Below are 16,367 nucleotides of genomic sequence, written 5' to 3' on the forward strand. Positions count from 1 at the left end.
AGTTGCAGCCAGCAACAGAAGGCATATGTTCACTTTGAACAAAAGAACATTTATTTTCACATTCTGTGGCTGATGTTGAGTGATAACATTTTTGCATATCCTAAAATTTTTTACCCAGATGCTGTTTAAAGGCAAAAAGTACTTTTACAATAATATTCTTTGTGAATGGAATTTACACTCTTGGCATGTGTTGTCCTTTCAATATGCCTGTCAAGTTCTGAATAATAACCTTTGACAGTGAGTGAACAGAAACAAAACCAGAGGTTGTTTCATCTGTTCACAGCAACATTGTTTGTCATCTTTGCTTTTTTGGAAAAATGCCATTCCACCTTAAATAAAAATATGATAAAATTCATGTTTTATAAGCAAGTTAATAGACTTCGATTATTAAGAAATATTTTAATTTTTCCGAGGCAAGAAACCTGTGATGAATGAACACTAAGTTGACAAAAGAAAAAATATGACAATAAATATATTTTTTCATATTACTGTAGTGTCAAAAATTTTATAAAACTTTTATATGCCTTTATAAAAATGAAGCAAAGCTAAGAAGAAGATGCTATATGTGTTATGGGGTGAGGAATAAACAGAAAAAGTGTCCTTTGTCTTGGAAAGAACTGTAAAATCACCTATCTCCATATTGCCAAAGGGAATCACATATTGGGAAATTTAGGCTATATTAATATAATACCTATAAAAATAATTGAAATAGAAAAGATCTGGCTTTAAGCATTTTTCTAAAGACTTTTTCATGCTTGGTAAAAGTGTTTGGAATAAATTATTCTCTATTTTTAAGTAGTTAATTTGGTTATTAACCTAATTGGTATGGGCATGTGGATATAGCTTTATTAACAATTCAATTTCTCATGAAATAAAATAACCCAACAAACCCCAAGTCTACTTATTGCAATACAGAATTTATTTTGGTTGAAGTTATTTTGAATTGAGCTGATAGCTTATAACTTTGAATTGGGCTTATAACTGTTATGTTTTGCAAATCCGTGAAGATTATGAAATAGAAAAATCTTTGCATGGCATTGTATAAGATGCTGTAGCTGTATATCTTTAATAAATCGTGCTCATTTTGACAAGTTTATGGAAAAATTGTATTAACTGCACAAAAACATTATGATAAAAACAATAAAAGTAAAAACCACTTACTAACAATTGTACAGGCATTTAAATAATTGCTGTACTGTTTTCTTTCCTCAACAGTACAAATCAAAGTGGAGGAAAAAGAAGACGAGACTGAGGAAAGCTCAAGTAAGTGGTGATGGGCCACTTGGGATACATTTCCTATGGAATACCAGTAAACTCAAGGAATTTATCCTCTTGTGGACTTGAGCTACCATATGTAAGCAGAAGTGTGTGTGGATAACTTTTGATGGTCTCACAGGAGGAATCAAGTTCAGCAAACAGAATCCCCACTCTAGAGTCTATCCAGTTGGCACTATAAGGGCCAAGACCGTGTTCCCTTGATTGCTTGCTGAAAAATCAACAAGCAAAAGACATGTTAATAGGAGAAAAGGCATATAATTTCATAGAACTTGTATTCATTAAAGCCTTAGGATGAAGACCCAAAGACAGAGAAAATTGTCCATTTTTATGCTTAGGTTCAACAAAGTGTGGATAGCAGTGTAGAAATATGATTGGACAAAAAGGGTATAATCTAATGTTTACACAGAGTGGGGAAACACAACAAGGCCTGTCTGCCTAGATTCTTCTTGGCCTCTCTAAGCATGCATTTCTTTCTTCTGGGTATGGGGCAGGGACCCTCTTTGGAATGAGGGTCTTATGATCTACACTCAAACAAGGTAGGTCGGATGATTTCTTGATGACCAGTTTTTACACAGACAGGGCAGAGGGAATGTTAGAGTAGTATTTTTAGGTTTCATGCATTTGAGAAGAGTGTTTATTCTGTTGTTATTGGATAGAATGTTCTGTATATGTCTGCTAGGTCTGTTTGATCTATAATGTTGTTCATGACTGCTGTTTCCTTATTGATTTTCTGTCTAGATGTTCTATCCATTATGGAATGTAATGTAGGGTATTGAAGTTTCCTACTATAATTATATTGCTGTATATTTTCTCTCTTGAGTTTGGTTAATGTTTACTTCATATATTTAGGTGCTCTGATGTTGGATGCATATATACTTATAATTGTGATATCTTCCTGGTAAATTGACCCTTTTATTACTATTTAATGCCCTTATTTGTTGCTTATGACAGTTTTATACTAAAAGCATATTTTGTCCGATGTAAGTGTAGCCACCCCTGTTCTTTTTTAGCTACCAGTTGCATGGCATATCATTTTCCGTTCCTTCACTTTCACCCTATGTGTGTCCTTAAATCTAAAGTGAATCTTTTATAGTTAGCATATAGTTGTTTCTTTTCTTTGGTTTCTTTTTTAATTCATTCAGCCACTTTATGTCTTTTGATTGAGAAGTTCAATCCACTTAAATTTAAAGTTATTATTGATAGAGCAAGACTAACTTTTGCCATTTTGTTCATTGTTTTCTGTCTTAAAGCTCTTTTGTCCCTTTTTTATCTCATGCTATTCTCCTTCATATTTTATTGATTTTTATTATAGTGATATACTTTGATTCCTTTCTCTTTTCTTTTGTGTATCTTCTATAGAAATTTTATTGTGGTTACCATGGGACTCACGTTCAACATCTTATAATTATAAAAGTCCTATTTTAAGCAGAAAACAATTTAACCTCAATTGCATACTAAAACTCTACACTTCTACTTTCCTTGACACTTAATGTTATTGACATCTTGATTTACATATTTTTATATTATGCATCCATTAACGTATTTTTATAGTTACTGTTAATACTTTTTTACTTTTATAATACAATTAAAAGTTACCAATATACTGTCATTAAAGTATTATAGTATCCTGTATTTGTCTATATATTTACCTTTACCAGATAGTTTTATATTTTCATGTGATTTTGTGTTGCTCTTTAGTGTCCTCTCTTTTCAACTTGAAGAACTTCCTTTAGCATTACTTGTAAGAAAAGTCTAGGGGTGATTAACTTAGGTTTTGTTTGTCTGAGAGTCTTTATTTCTCTGTCATTTATAAAGGACAAACTTGCTGAGCATAGCTTTCTTGGTTGGCAGGTTTCTTCTTTCCAACACTTTTAAAATATCATCCTACTTTCTTCTGGCCTGCATAGTTTCTGCTAAGAAATGATAGTCTTATGAAGGTTTCCTTGTACATGACAAGTTGCTTTTCTGTTTCTTTTAAAATTCTGTCTTTGTCTTTGACTTCTGGCAATTTAAGTATAATATGTATTGGTGTGGATTTATTTGGGTTCACATAATTTAGGGTCTGTGGGCTTCCTGAATCTGAGGGTCCATTTTCTTTCCCAGATTTGGGAAGATTTTGGCTATTATTTTCTTTGAATAGTCTTTCTGGCCTTTTCTTTCTTTTATTCTCCTTCAGAACTCCCATAGTGTATATATTGGTCTGCTTGTTGATCCCTCATAAAACTTTCTTGACTTTTTCTTATTCTTTTTATGGTTTTGCTCTTCTAACTATAATTTCAAACATCCTCTTTTTCAATTTGGTAATTCTTTCTTTTGCTTGATCGAGTCTGCTGTTAGACCTCTGTAGTGAATTTCTGTTACTCTATTCTTCAGTTATTGTGTTCAGTTATTGTCTTGTACTCTTAATATTTATCTCTGGTTATTTTTATATTTTTATTTCTGTTGAAACTCATACTTTGTTCATGCATTTTTCTTCTGAATTTGTTGAGCATCTTTATGAGTTATTTTTAATAGTCTGTTAAGTAATTCATATATCTCCATTATATTAGGGCTGGTTTCTGGAGCTTTATCTTCTGTTGTTTGGGGTATGTTTTCCTGTTTCTTTATTTTTCTTGATTGTGTTTGTTTGTTTGTTTTGGTATCCATGTATTAGAAAAAACAGATTCCTTTCCCAGCCTTCAGGAGAAGGATTAGCCTTGTACAGGAGAAGAGTTTCACCAATGAGGCAGGCCAGAGATTCTTGGGCGTCTCAAACATTTCCTGTGTATGCATCGTCTCTGGACTTGTGTGTGTAAATTCTCAATAAGAGGGATTTTTCAGTTGACTTTTTCTTTTTAAGACTTCATAATCTCTTGTTCCCTCCAGTGTCCTTCTGTCATAACATGTGTCTTCTGAGGAAGCAGCACGTCCTGAGTTCTTTGTTTTGTTTCCAGTGGCCCCCAGGTATCAACAGTATGCTGGGTCCTGTCCATGCCCTGAGACTGGTCATTCCCTTAGGCAGCCTCCTGAAAAGTCTGAACACAGGATATATATTTCAGTCTTTTATTTCCCATTTCAGGGGCAAGTCAAGGGCTGGAATTCTTGCCAACTGTGTCATGCTGAACTGGGGGAAGGGGCTCTGGTGAATGAGTACAAACTAATTCAAAACTTCACCTTTGTTCTCCCTGGCCCTGGGCCATTTAGAATATGCTGGGTCCTATTAGTGCTCTAGGAGACAAGTGGGACAGAAGCCAGTCCAGTCATTTTTTAGAAAAGTTGGAGAGTTGGATGCACTATCCAACTGTTTTTCTCCCCAGAGAGGTGCAGATTTGGTGTTTATCATCTGGTTATTCTGTGCTAAGTTGGGGGAGTGGCTATTTGAGTGAGGCATACTATTCAAACGGCTATCTTTGCTCTCATTGGTTCCCAACCAGAGGTCTTTTCCTGTCAGTGCTCAGATTCTGGCAAGACAGAAACCAGTCCTTTGGGAACCTCCAGAAAAATCAGAATGTTGGACACATGGTTCAGTTGTTTTCTCCTCTCCCCAGGGAGAAACTAGGAGATGATGGTTTTCTCCCAATTGTATGGTGTTGTGTTAGCAGAGAGGGATTATGGTGTGAGGGTGTGTCAGATTTTTCTACCAGCTACCTAGCTGATTTTGTGTTCATCTAGGGTGCAGGCACCTTTCAACTAGTTTCCGAATTTCTCACGAAGGGAGCTTATCTCCACATTGTAGTTGAACTTTTATGTCCATGGAGGGAAGGCGGGTCCAGGGCTTCCTATTTTGTCATCTTGTTGATGTCATCCCAGTAGTTTAGTTTTAATACAAAAAATACTAAAATTCAGAGTACCAAGTAGCTGCCTGGGTTTGTGAGTTATTAGTGGGTGAATTGTTTCTCGCCTCCTGTCAAGTTTTTGTCCTTTGTTTAATTAGTGACTAATGTGGCTAATAAAAGCAGGGTAAATATTCAGAATGCCATGATGGGGTTCAAATAACATACATTTGCCACAATATTAAACAAACAGAAACTCATTCTTGATTTGGATGACAGAATATATATATAGTTTTCCAAGCCCAGTTAGAAAAGTTATTATGGGCTGGGTGCGATATCTCACACCTGTAATCCCAGCACTTTGGGAGGCCAAGGCAGGTGAATCACTTGAGGCCAGGAGTTCACGACCAGCCTGGCCAACATGGTGAAACCCCATCTCTACTAAAAATACAAAAAATTAGCTGGGTATGATGGCGCACACCTGTATTCCCAACTACTCAGGAGGCTGAGACAAGAGAATCGTTTGAACTCTGGAGCTGGAGGTTGCAGTGAGCCGAGACTGTGCTATTGTACTCCAGCTTGGGTGATAGAACAAAATTGTGTCTCAAAAAAAAAAAAAAAAAGTGAAGTTATTCTGTTTTTTTCTCTCTGCTACCTGACATTTAGTAATATATGTAATATTTAGATCTTATACCTGAAATATCAATAAAAAAGTTTTAACAAGTGGTAATTAAAGATAATTTTGAAAAAATAAAATGATGACTCACACGTATGTGAAAAGAACATATTTAACTAATAAAACAACTTGTGATGCTATAATCAGTTCAAAGGAAAGTCCAAAGAATAGATACATTTATAGATAATAAATATTGAAATGATTGTACAAATGAAGGCAAAGTTGTTTTTGAAAGGGGGCTTGTCTCTCCTTTGGAAAGAGTTCATTTGGATGTCTACAGATAAAAAGTGTTTTGTATTGCTCTATATGGTTATGTATAATTTTCAAAGTTGTCATATAGTTCTCATAAAATCAGAATCAGATAACACAGAAAGGTATGCTGCAGATAATTCATAGCTTTCCATTGAAATATAATTTTTTCTCTGGGGTAACCTCTAAGAGAGTAATGATAACTGTAATATTTAATTTTTTACAATAGTTTATGCTAAATGTTAGAAGTTAGGAGCAATAGAAATGAAACTGGAATAGTAATGTTATGTTATAAACTTTGTGAAGGAAATTTTATCTTTTATCTTAATTATCTCTCTATTCTTTACCTGGAAGCATCCTAAAAAGTTATGAACACATGAGGCATTCACTGTTGTTGATGATGAAACAAAACAATGCTGTCATTATTCTCAATTTTACATTAAATTTATAAGTTACCTATTTCTATTCATAAGAAATAAATGATCAAGCAAATGTGTATACTACTATTTTTTTTAAAGAAAAGAACAAAAATATTGAGAAAAAAGGAGAAATATATTTAGAATCAAGAATGAAGAAAATTTAAATTGAGAGGAACCTCAAGGGTTGAATGAATTTCTCCAAAATTATTCTAGTTTGTAGCACCTCTTTAACGTTCCTCTTCTTTGTTCTAAGATAGAAGTAGTAATAAATATGAAGTGGTTAATCACTCAACAATTATGTAATGGAATGGTAATCTCTAAACTTGGACTTATTTGAATGGTCTTAGAGGTCATGATATGATATTAACCACCAAGCTATTTAGTTACTCAAGTAAATGAAGACTAGAACTTCTTCAAAAACTTAATAAAATTTGGGAATCCACATTCACCTATTTGAGTCGGTGAACCACAATGGAAATGGAAATCTAGATACATTTATTTAAATGATGGGCTACGAAATATGTATTCCATGATGCATCCCATCACGATGTGGAGAATTGCTAGACTGTGCTGTCAGATGTGTAATAATAGTTATTAAAAACTAAGAATAAGCTTGGTAGTGGGAGGAAGCACTTTCTGACATTACTCATTGAATCAAGTGCTATGTTTAGGTGAAGAGGAAGAGGAGGAGGAAGATAAGCTACCTCGAAGAGAGAGCTTGAGACCAAAGAGGAAACGGACCAGAGATGTTATCAATGAGGATGACCCAGAACCTGAACCAGAGGATGAAGAAACAAGGAAGGCAAGAGAAAAAGAGAGGAGGAGGAGGCTAAAGAGAGGAGCGTAAGTTAGTTCTGATATTCTTTCAAAAGTTCCAATGCTGAAGAAGATCACTCCTTTCAGATACTCTTTGACCTTAAAATTGGTAATTAAAGCTACTTTTAGAAAGACAGCCTTAACCTGATGATGCTATTTTATTCTACTTAATTAAATGTATTTTAATGGTTAAAATAGAATTTTAAAATGAATATATATTTAAAATGGACCATGAGAAATTCTCTTATGAAGGATCTGAATTATCATAGGTCGTTGACATATTACAGTTAATTTAAAGATTTTAAAATTTCCCCACTAATTGTATGCATTGTTATCTAGGTTAAGTAGAAACTCCTAAATAGTGAGCAAACATCACTTTATCTTACAGAGCAGGGGTTGGAAAATTATGGCTAAATCCAGCCCAAGAGGTAAGAATGGTTTTTACAGCTTTAAAGGGTCATTAATAAAAAGCAAAGACAAATATGGGACAGAGTTGTACATCTCACTCAAAGCTTAAAATATTAACTATTTGGCCCTTTACAGAAAGAAAGTGTGCTAGCCCTTGTTACAGAGGATTTGGGTTGTCATTTTCTTTTTAATACAACTCAATATCTTTTAGTTCCACCAGGAAAACATTTTAGTAAACGCTGACTTTGTGTAGAATAATGCATTAAATGCTGTTTAGGAAAAATCCAAGAAAATACTTTTCTTCTTTTTGCTTTTTGGAAATTTGCAGATAGCAGGCAGGTAGGAAAAATGTACGTGTAAAACACCTCTAATTAAGGAGAAAACCTAGACCCCTTGGAAAGAATGCAAGAGAACAGCCAACCTGTTCCACAACTCGCAGGTAATAGGGCCATGCGAGTCGCCATCAGGTGGTGAAATCTCCTCCAAACACTCTTAGGACTTTGAAGCATGAGGAACTTTCTAAGATGTCCTCCCAAGATGACACACTTCTTTACTCAATAGCTCTAACTATTGTGTTATTCCTTATAAATGATTGTCATTAAAAACAACTGAATGAAAAATTTGTCAAGTAGAGAAGCTTAGCATTAACAAAAAATGGTTTCTTTTAGAATAAGAATAACACCATCTACTTCATGTCTAAGTTTTCCTCCTCCTCTTCCCCAGCTTTTCCTTTCTCCCTTTTGAATACCAAGACAAAACTTGCTTTTAAATTTTGACTCTAGTATTTTTGATTTATATCTGCTTTTAAAGTTTCTTTATGCTTTATTCCTTTCAAAAATAAAATGCAACACATTTTATGTCCCATGTATTACTATGATTGTTACTTCCATTATTATGTAGTAATATTTCCTATTTAGCAAAGCTTATGCTTTCCAAGAGTGGTATTTCATTGAGAAAACATCTCCAATTGATGTATGCATGATATAGGTTGTGTTCCAAAATTTGCTTTTCCTCTCTATTTATGCCTCAAAAAAATCCTTTTAAAAAGATGAGTTGGGCAGGAATTCCTCTGCTCTCTTGTCTGCTGATGGCCCTCATGGCAACTGCTCAACTTCTAGGAAACGGGGCCATGTGAAGCAACTGGATCCTGTGGCTATGACAGTGTCTCTTCCTAGCTGGCCTCACTTTCATTTTGATCTTGAGAATCAAGATCCCTTACCTCCCACTCTTCCACATAACCCAACTGTCTCCGTAGGTTTTGCAAATTGTATTTTTGCTGCGACAATTTGTGCATCTATTATAAATAGTATCAGAAATTAGTTGTAATTATTGATAGTTCTGTTCTCTATTTTAGAGTCTATTTTCTATTGTTCATTTTGAAGATAAACATCTTTTTTTTAAAAGAAAATCTTAGATAATATTTTTGAGAAAGATTAGTAGGCAAATCAGGGCACATTTATGTAGGTTAATTAATTCAGGGTATTTTTTATTTAACTATTCAAGTAATGCCTCAGGGAATTTCCCTTGCATTGACACAACATTTGAAACCAACTAAAACCAAGGTTGTAATGCTAACTATCTTTGGAGGCAGTTAAAAAAACACTGCCTTGTTAGACATTTTGGAGTATTTCCAGTAATATTACAGGCTTTTCCTGACCCAGTTTTAAGTGGATAAGTAATATATTCATAGCAGTGAGAAATTCAGCATATTATGCCTTCTTCTTCCTAACAACTGTTGTTTAAATATATCAAACTTAAGATAGAAAACCATTCTTGCACAGATTAGCCTGAAAATTTAGATGAGGCATGCCTATGCCTTTTAATATGATTAGCCCTTTCTTTGAGTGATTCTAGAAAAGCAGGTTTCCTGTAATGCTGATTAGAAAAGTATTTTAATCACCTTCATATTTGAGGGTAACTTATGTGTCAACAACTGTACCCTGTAACACAGCCTGATCCTCCTGGTGAAATAAACAATTAACAACAGAGACTTAAAAGATATACCAATCTGGGATCATTTAGTACAGGAATAAACGTCTTTCCATACCATAATAATCTCAGAGGTAGTTGTTATATTTTAGTGTACTTTGAGCACTGGGTTTATGATGATAACCCTGAGCAATCCAGAAAAGTTTTGTACACATATGTTCATTCAATAAGTTATTTACCCAGCTCTACTTTTGTGCAACCTAATTTGCTTATATCTTTGGGATACTTGGATATGAACATGTAATTGCCCACAATCTTGCAATCTTCAAAAGTCCATAATATAGTAAGGGATAGGCCACTTAGATACAAATTATTATGACATAAGAAAGTATATGTGTCCCAGAGAAATACAAACAAAGTAGCTTGGAGTCTCAGAGAAGTGAAAACTGTTCTCACAGGGATAGTTAGAAAAGGGATTATTAAAGACATTTCATATGATTTTTAAAGGACTTGAAATTTGGACAAGCTGAACTTATAAACTATTTAATTAGTATTAGAATTGTTTCTATTAAAGGGTCTCTGAAAGTTGGCCTGTAGGTTTAGTTACCTGGCAAATCCACACATCAAATAGATGATTCTTTCATTCTTTGGTGATGTTGGATTAGAGATGCTGTTTTACATGTGATTCTTAGTGGAAGTTCAGCAGTGTAAAGCTTTAAGGTAATTATATGTAGATATCATGAATTATTTTGAAAGGGTTGGCAAGTTAAAGGCTTAACATATCAAGCAATTAAATTATTAATCATAAAGATTTTTTCTAATTGACTTTATTACTGATAATTTCTTGCCATCTGTTTTATTTTATTTTTGCTAGTTTCTGAAAATATTTCAATAAAACTGCTATCTATGTAATTTAAAGTTATTCCTATGTTTGCATGGAAACAATTGTGATCATTTTAATTAAAACACATCTTTACCTCCTAAGACAAACTAACCCACATATCATTCTATTTGGCAAATTAAAAAAAAAACTGTGGATATAGATAGAGTAAAAAAAATCCTGAAATATTTTATGCCATGGCTACACAGCATCATAGGCTTTTATATGATAAACACCAAATAATGAAAATAGAAACAACCCAATGGCTATCAGAGATGTATCTTAGAAGAGTGTACTTCCCTGGTTCTCTTGAACCATGATGATTATTCTAAGCAAAATGTTTGAATTGTCCAAAAAACAAACTGTCGATAGGAAGTGTTATTTTAAAGGGTTAATATGAATTTTTGTTTCAGTAATCATAGCATGATTAAAAACTATAGATTGGTGGCAAATAAAGGAGATTGAAAGTCATTTTGTAAGGTGAACTATAAAACTGTGTATATATCCTTTTCCCCAACTAGAACTTTAAAAAGCAGCTTTTGCCTTATTTCTGCTGTGTCTAGTCATAAATTATTTTTCTGAGTAATACTGAATTGGATTACAATTTTTGTTATTGGTCAGTATCTAGTGAGGGGAGAAACTTCAACAGTTAATTGAACAGAGAGAATTTAATAAGTGAATTGTTAGGAGGTATAAACGTTAATTAGACTGCAGAAAAGGTAAAAAGAGAACACTAAAGTATCATAGTGATGGTAACTACTGGAAGCAGCTGCCATCCCAAGGGCTGGAGGAACAATGGAAAGGGTTGAAACGAAAACACTGTAGCGTAGAGGAAAGACCCTAGGAGCTAAAACTCAGGTCTCTGCAGAGGGGCTGATGCTCTGTGGTGCTGGTTTCTATGGGAGAGGTGATGAAGCTGGTTCTGCTAGTGTTGGTAATATTGGTGATAAGGATTCACTTGCAGTATGGCAAGGACGCTCAGCTCCAGGAGTGAAGAAGAGATGCTAAGGAGGAAGTGTCACCCCACAAAGCAAATATGAAGTAGAGAGGAAGCCACAGGAAAGACGGAGACCCTCTTCAGTATCCCCTATTGTCAGAGTCTAGATTGACCCAGCTAACAAAGCAGAAATATGACTCACAAAATACCAGCCCCAGCACCACAATATTAAAGTGTAGGAGGGTGTGTTTGAAGTTGGGACAATAGCTTAAAAACTGAAATAATCTATTACCAAAAAGCTGATCTCTACAATGTGGTATTGCATGCCTCGATTTACAATTATGTTGCTCTTTTTAGATTTTGTTTCCTTTGAGTTCTGGACCGCATAGTGTTTTCATAATACCAGGAACACAGAAAAGAAAAGCTACATCTCATGCTCAGTAGGAACTAAATTCCTTTGAAAATCTCTTCAAAGGATTCACTTCCACCAAATATATTTCAAGGTGAATTTTACCAAATGAAGTTATAAGTTTAATTAACAGATAACATTAAGTTACCTTTGAGAAATAGATTTTTATTTTTCCCGATTTCAATTTTTCTTTCTTTCTTTCTCTCGAGACAGGGCTAACAAAATTTTTAAGGGCAAAGACATCTTCACCCCTAATTTATTATCCTTATTGAGAAATAAAATATTTAAACGAAATGTAGAATTGAGGGAAGGTATTCAAGGGAACAAAGAAGAGAGGGAAATATCTTGATATATCTGTAATTATTCTTTCCACAGATTTTCTAGTTCAGAGAGTTTGAGGTTCTAGACATAAAAGAATTGCTTAGGGCGGGTGCAGTGGCTCATCCCTGTAATCCCAGCACATTGGGAGGCCGGGGTGGGTGGATCACCTGAGGTCGGGAGTTCAAGATCAGCCTGGCCAATGTGGTGAAACTCCGTCTCTAATAAAAATACAAAAATTAGCCGGGCAAGATGGCAGATGCCTGTAATCCCAGCTACTGGGGAGCCTGAGGCAGGAGAATTGCTTGAACCTGAGAGGCGGAGGTTGCAGTGAGCCGAGATTGTCCCACTGCACTCCAGCCTGGGCAACAGAACGAGACTCTGTTTCAAAAAAAAAAAAAAAAGTCTGGCTTATGCCTGTAATCCCAGCACTTTGGGAGGCCGAGGTGGGCGGATCACCTGAGGTCAGGAGTTCGAGACCAGCCTGGCCAAGATGGTGAAACCCCATGTCTATTAAAAATATCAAAATTAGCTGGGCTAGGTGGTGGGTGCCTGTAATCCCAGCTACTCGGGAGGCTGAGGCAGATTGCTTGAACCTGGGAGGCAGAGGTTGCAGTGAGCCAAGATCGCACCATTGCACTACAGCCTGGGTGACAAGAGCAAAACTCTGTCTCAAAAAAAAAAAAAAAAAAAAAAAAGAAAAAAAAGAATGGCTTACATTCAGATTCAGGAAGGCAAACACTACTGCTTAAAGTTATAATAGTTCCAGTAATCCTGCATCAGTGTTCAGATTTGAGTTCTCATGCTTATGGGTCCTAATGTTGACTGTATATGGTTACATTTAAAAAAAATGAGCTAAATATCTGATACCTGCCTTCCTTAAGTTCCAAAGTCAAGCAAAGCTTAACTTTATTAAGGTGTTTCTTTTTTACTTTTAAAGAGAAGAAGAAGAAATTGATGAAGAGGAATTGGAAAGATTGAAGGCAGAGTTAGATGAGAAAAGACAAATGATTGCTACTGTCAAATGCAAACCATGGAAGATGGAGAAGAAAATTGAAGTTCTCAAGTATGGTGCCACTTTTTATAAGTAGAAACACTTTCCCTGATATTGATTTTCTAAATCCTCTGAATATTCCCTACATATATATATATATATATATATATATATACACACACACATACACTGTATATATAGTATATGTAATACTATATATATCATTTATATATGACTCATTATATATAATGGTCACAGTCATAAACATGTATATCATATTTCTGCATATATACCCAAATATATGTATATTTACATATATCTGTTTCTTATCACTAGAGAGACTGGGCTAATGATTATAAATTGGAAGCAACTCTGAGAAATTATTTAGAGTCTTTTAAATTCTTTGGTCATCTTTAATCATTTGTTCCTTAAACTGGAGTTTCCTTAGCTTAATACATTTGTTACCATCTCTTTGAAAGAGATAATATATTTGAATTTTACAAGTTTGTGTGGATTGCGCACTCTTGTTTCTCTTCAGGGCCCTGGTCTCAAATGAACTTTTCATGTGACAGCTTACATTAAAGCACAGAGAAGATGCTAGGCCAACAGAACAGTAAATAGGATTCCAATTAAAGGTTATGCTAATAGCTATTCCCCGAACATGTCAGTGACCCAATTTCAGTCTTATGTTGATGCTAATGTGGATGCAAACGCAGTCAGAGCACACAGATTTATAAACTCTTCATATGAAAAGTCAAATGATTATCCTATTCTGGGGGATGGGAAGATTCACCCCTGAGGATCACACTATATTTCCCTGCCCTGGTGGTTGGGGGAGGAGGAAAGGGCAGGGAAAAGGGAAACTGTTTGTGGTAACAGCCATGTTTGCATCTCTTAGTTTTGCCAAAGATTACATTCTTCCATAAATCATTTTTATAAATAGTAGTAAGTTTTAAAAACTATCCCCTCACAAGCCTATTTAACTAGTAATGCTGTAAAAATGATACTATAGTATTATTGTCTCTGATGATGAAAACAAGAACTGAAATAGCTATCAGGATAATTCACTTCTAGTCTTGGTTCTGCAAGAGCTTGTGTGCTATTTAAAGGTATCGCTTAATCTCCTGAAGCCTTAGTTACTTCATATCCAAAATAAAGAAAGATATTCTATATCTTCTCTGTGCGCTTGAAGCGTAGCCATCATTTATAGTATTTTTGTTTTGTTTTGTAGAGTAAGGTTTTCCAAGTTCTAAACAATGGTTTTCCCAGAAAACTTTTGCAACACCACAAAATTGCAGTCTGGGAACTCCCTTTGCATGCTCATGTACACATCCATCATAAATGAAGGCAAAGGCAAGCAGCATCCCACGTTCCACAGAGCTACAAATTTTGTGTATGCATGCTCATGTGTCTATACATTAAAATAATTTTCATTTAGCGAAGTGATAATGATGCTAAATTATAGGTTTTAAAAATATTCTTACCTGGCAAAATAGAAGTTTGGCAACCCTATGTGGGCCCCTCAAATATATTTGAAATATTAATGACCCATAAAGTCCCCAAACTTGGGAACCTCAGATAACTATATATAGAAAGTTTAAAATTGGAGCAATATTGTGAACTTCCAAAATATATGATTGAATAAAAATTCCAAGGACTACCTTTCCTTTCCAACTGCATGGAGGTGTAGAAATACCCCCCTGGTCTTTGCCCGTATCCCTCGTGCAGGATCGTGGAGGAGACAGCAGCTTCAGATTTGAGTTAGGATCTCAGATCTTCCATTTAATAGCTGTGCACATTTGATCGAGTTGTGTAGTCTCTCCACACAACTCAGGTTCCTTATGAAATTGTACCTTATTGACAGAGTTTTTGGAATTATAAAATGAGATAATTTATGTAAAACATGTTGCCAGAATATGGCACATAGCTGGGAAACCTAAGTTGTAGTTATTACTTCATCTCAGAACAGACTTGATGCCCGATTCCTGAAGGGTGACAAGAGAGATGGAGAGAATTTGGGACCTGGCAAGTCTAGGTGGGAGCAGACCTAGTCACAATCAGATGCCAGAAGCCTTGTGGGATGGTGACACATTGGTACTGGTTTGGATAAACAATAAGATTTTGAGGATGCAACAGAAGGAAGTAAGGCATTTGACAATTTAGCAAAATCCGGGACCAGACCGTTCTCAGATCTCCTAAAACATAGCCATAGTTCTGTGGCAGATTTCAAGTTCTCAGGCCTTGGTCTGGAGTCCAAGAGTTAAGCAAATTTTAGCAATGGGGAGAGATAGGCATTAGCGTTGGAAAGAAGGACAATACGAGCCCTCAGTACGAAAGCAGACACTGACAATGAGGAGACCGCACCTGACTCTAATCTAGACTATAGGTTTTTTTATTTGGCCCACATGTGTTTTGTTTCTTTTTCTTTTATTTTTTTTAATCGTGGTAATATATACAATACAAAATTCACCATTTTAACCATGAAATCAATTTTATTTATCATAATTTTTTTCAATATTTTTAAAAATTTAAATTACTTTTTTTTTTCTAGAGACAGGGTCTTAACTCTGTTGCCCAATGTGGAGTGCAGTGGTGCAATCTTAGCTCACTGCAGCCTCAGTCTCCTGGGAGCAAGGGATCCTTCTGCCTCAGTCTACCAAGTACCTGGGACTATATGTACACACTACCATGTTTGGCTAATTTTTTCTTTTTGTGTAGGGATGGGGTCTTACTATGTTGCCCAGGCTGATCTCAAACTCCTGGCCTCAAGCCATCTTCCTACCTCAGCCTCCCAAAGTGCTGAGATTATAGGCATGAGCCACTGCACCAAGCCTCAATCTTTTAAAAGTGGCAGTAAAATATTCAGATGTTCAGCTTTTCATGAACAAGTGGAAGATTTGGTCCTACATTCTTCCATCACAGTAACAGCTAGGACTAAGCACCTGGCCTCTATTAATGGGGCATTCCTTTTTCAATTTGCACCATTCTCAAACAATCCATATTACTTGTTTATGCTACTTGGCTGGACCTTGTAGACATTCAGATTTGCTGCCTCCTACCAGTGCAGCTGGGGAACAAGCTAGGCATGTTACCAAGACGGTGATTCAGATCTTCAAAGCCAAAGTCAGCTCACAGAATGGAAGCACAAATTTAGTCCCAGAAAAGAAACAACTGTGGCTTCTCACATGTCAGCAAGGCTCACAGTCTGGTGATGATTTTCCATGGCCAGAAGTGGTTTCTGCCTTGTGGCCGCACCTATGGGTTCCAGCTGGTGCCATGGCTGGGGCCAGCCTAATTCTTTT

At 35.5% G+C, this 16,367-nt stretch overlaps 1 protein-coding gene across 1 annotated transcript in view; it reads left to right on the forward strand.

Moving 5' to 3' along the window:
- The window catches only part of TMC1 (transmembrane channel like 1), a gene marked incomplete at its 5' end in the record, with an annotated part of 194,750 nt that overhangs the window by 31,518 nt on the left and 146,865 nt on the right, over window positions 1-16,367 (forward strand). The window contains 3 exons of the mRNA XM_055350074.2: window positions 1,216-1,263; window positions 7,046-7,217; window positions 13,012-13,137. Of these exons, the coding sequence (XP_055206049.2) occupies window positions 1,216-1,263; window positions 7,046-7,217; window positions 13,012-13,137 (346 nt within the window). The remainder of the gene's footprint in view (window positions 1-1,215; window positions 1,264-7,045; window positions 7,218-13,011; window positions 13,138-16,367) is intronic.

This window comes from Gorilla gorilla, chromosome 13 (genome assembly GCF_029281585.2).
Source record: "Gorilla gorilla gorilla isolate KB3781 chromosome 13, NHGRI_mGorGor1-v2.1_pri, whole genome shotgun sequence".
Classification (NCBI taxonomy): Eukaryota; Metazoa; Chordata; class Mammalia; order Primates; family Hominidae; genus Gorilla; species Gorilla gorilla.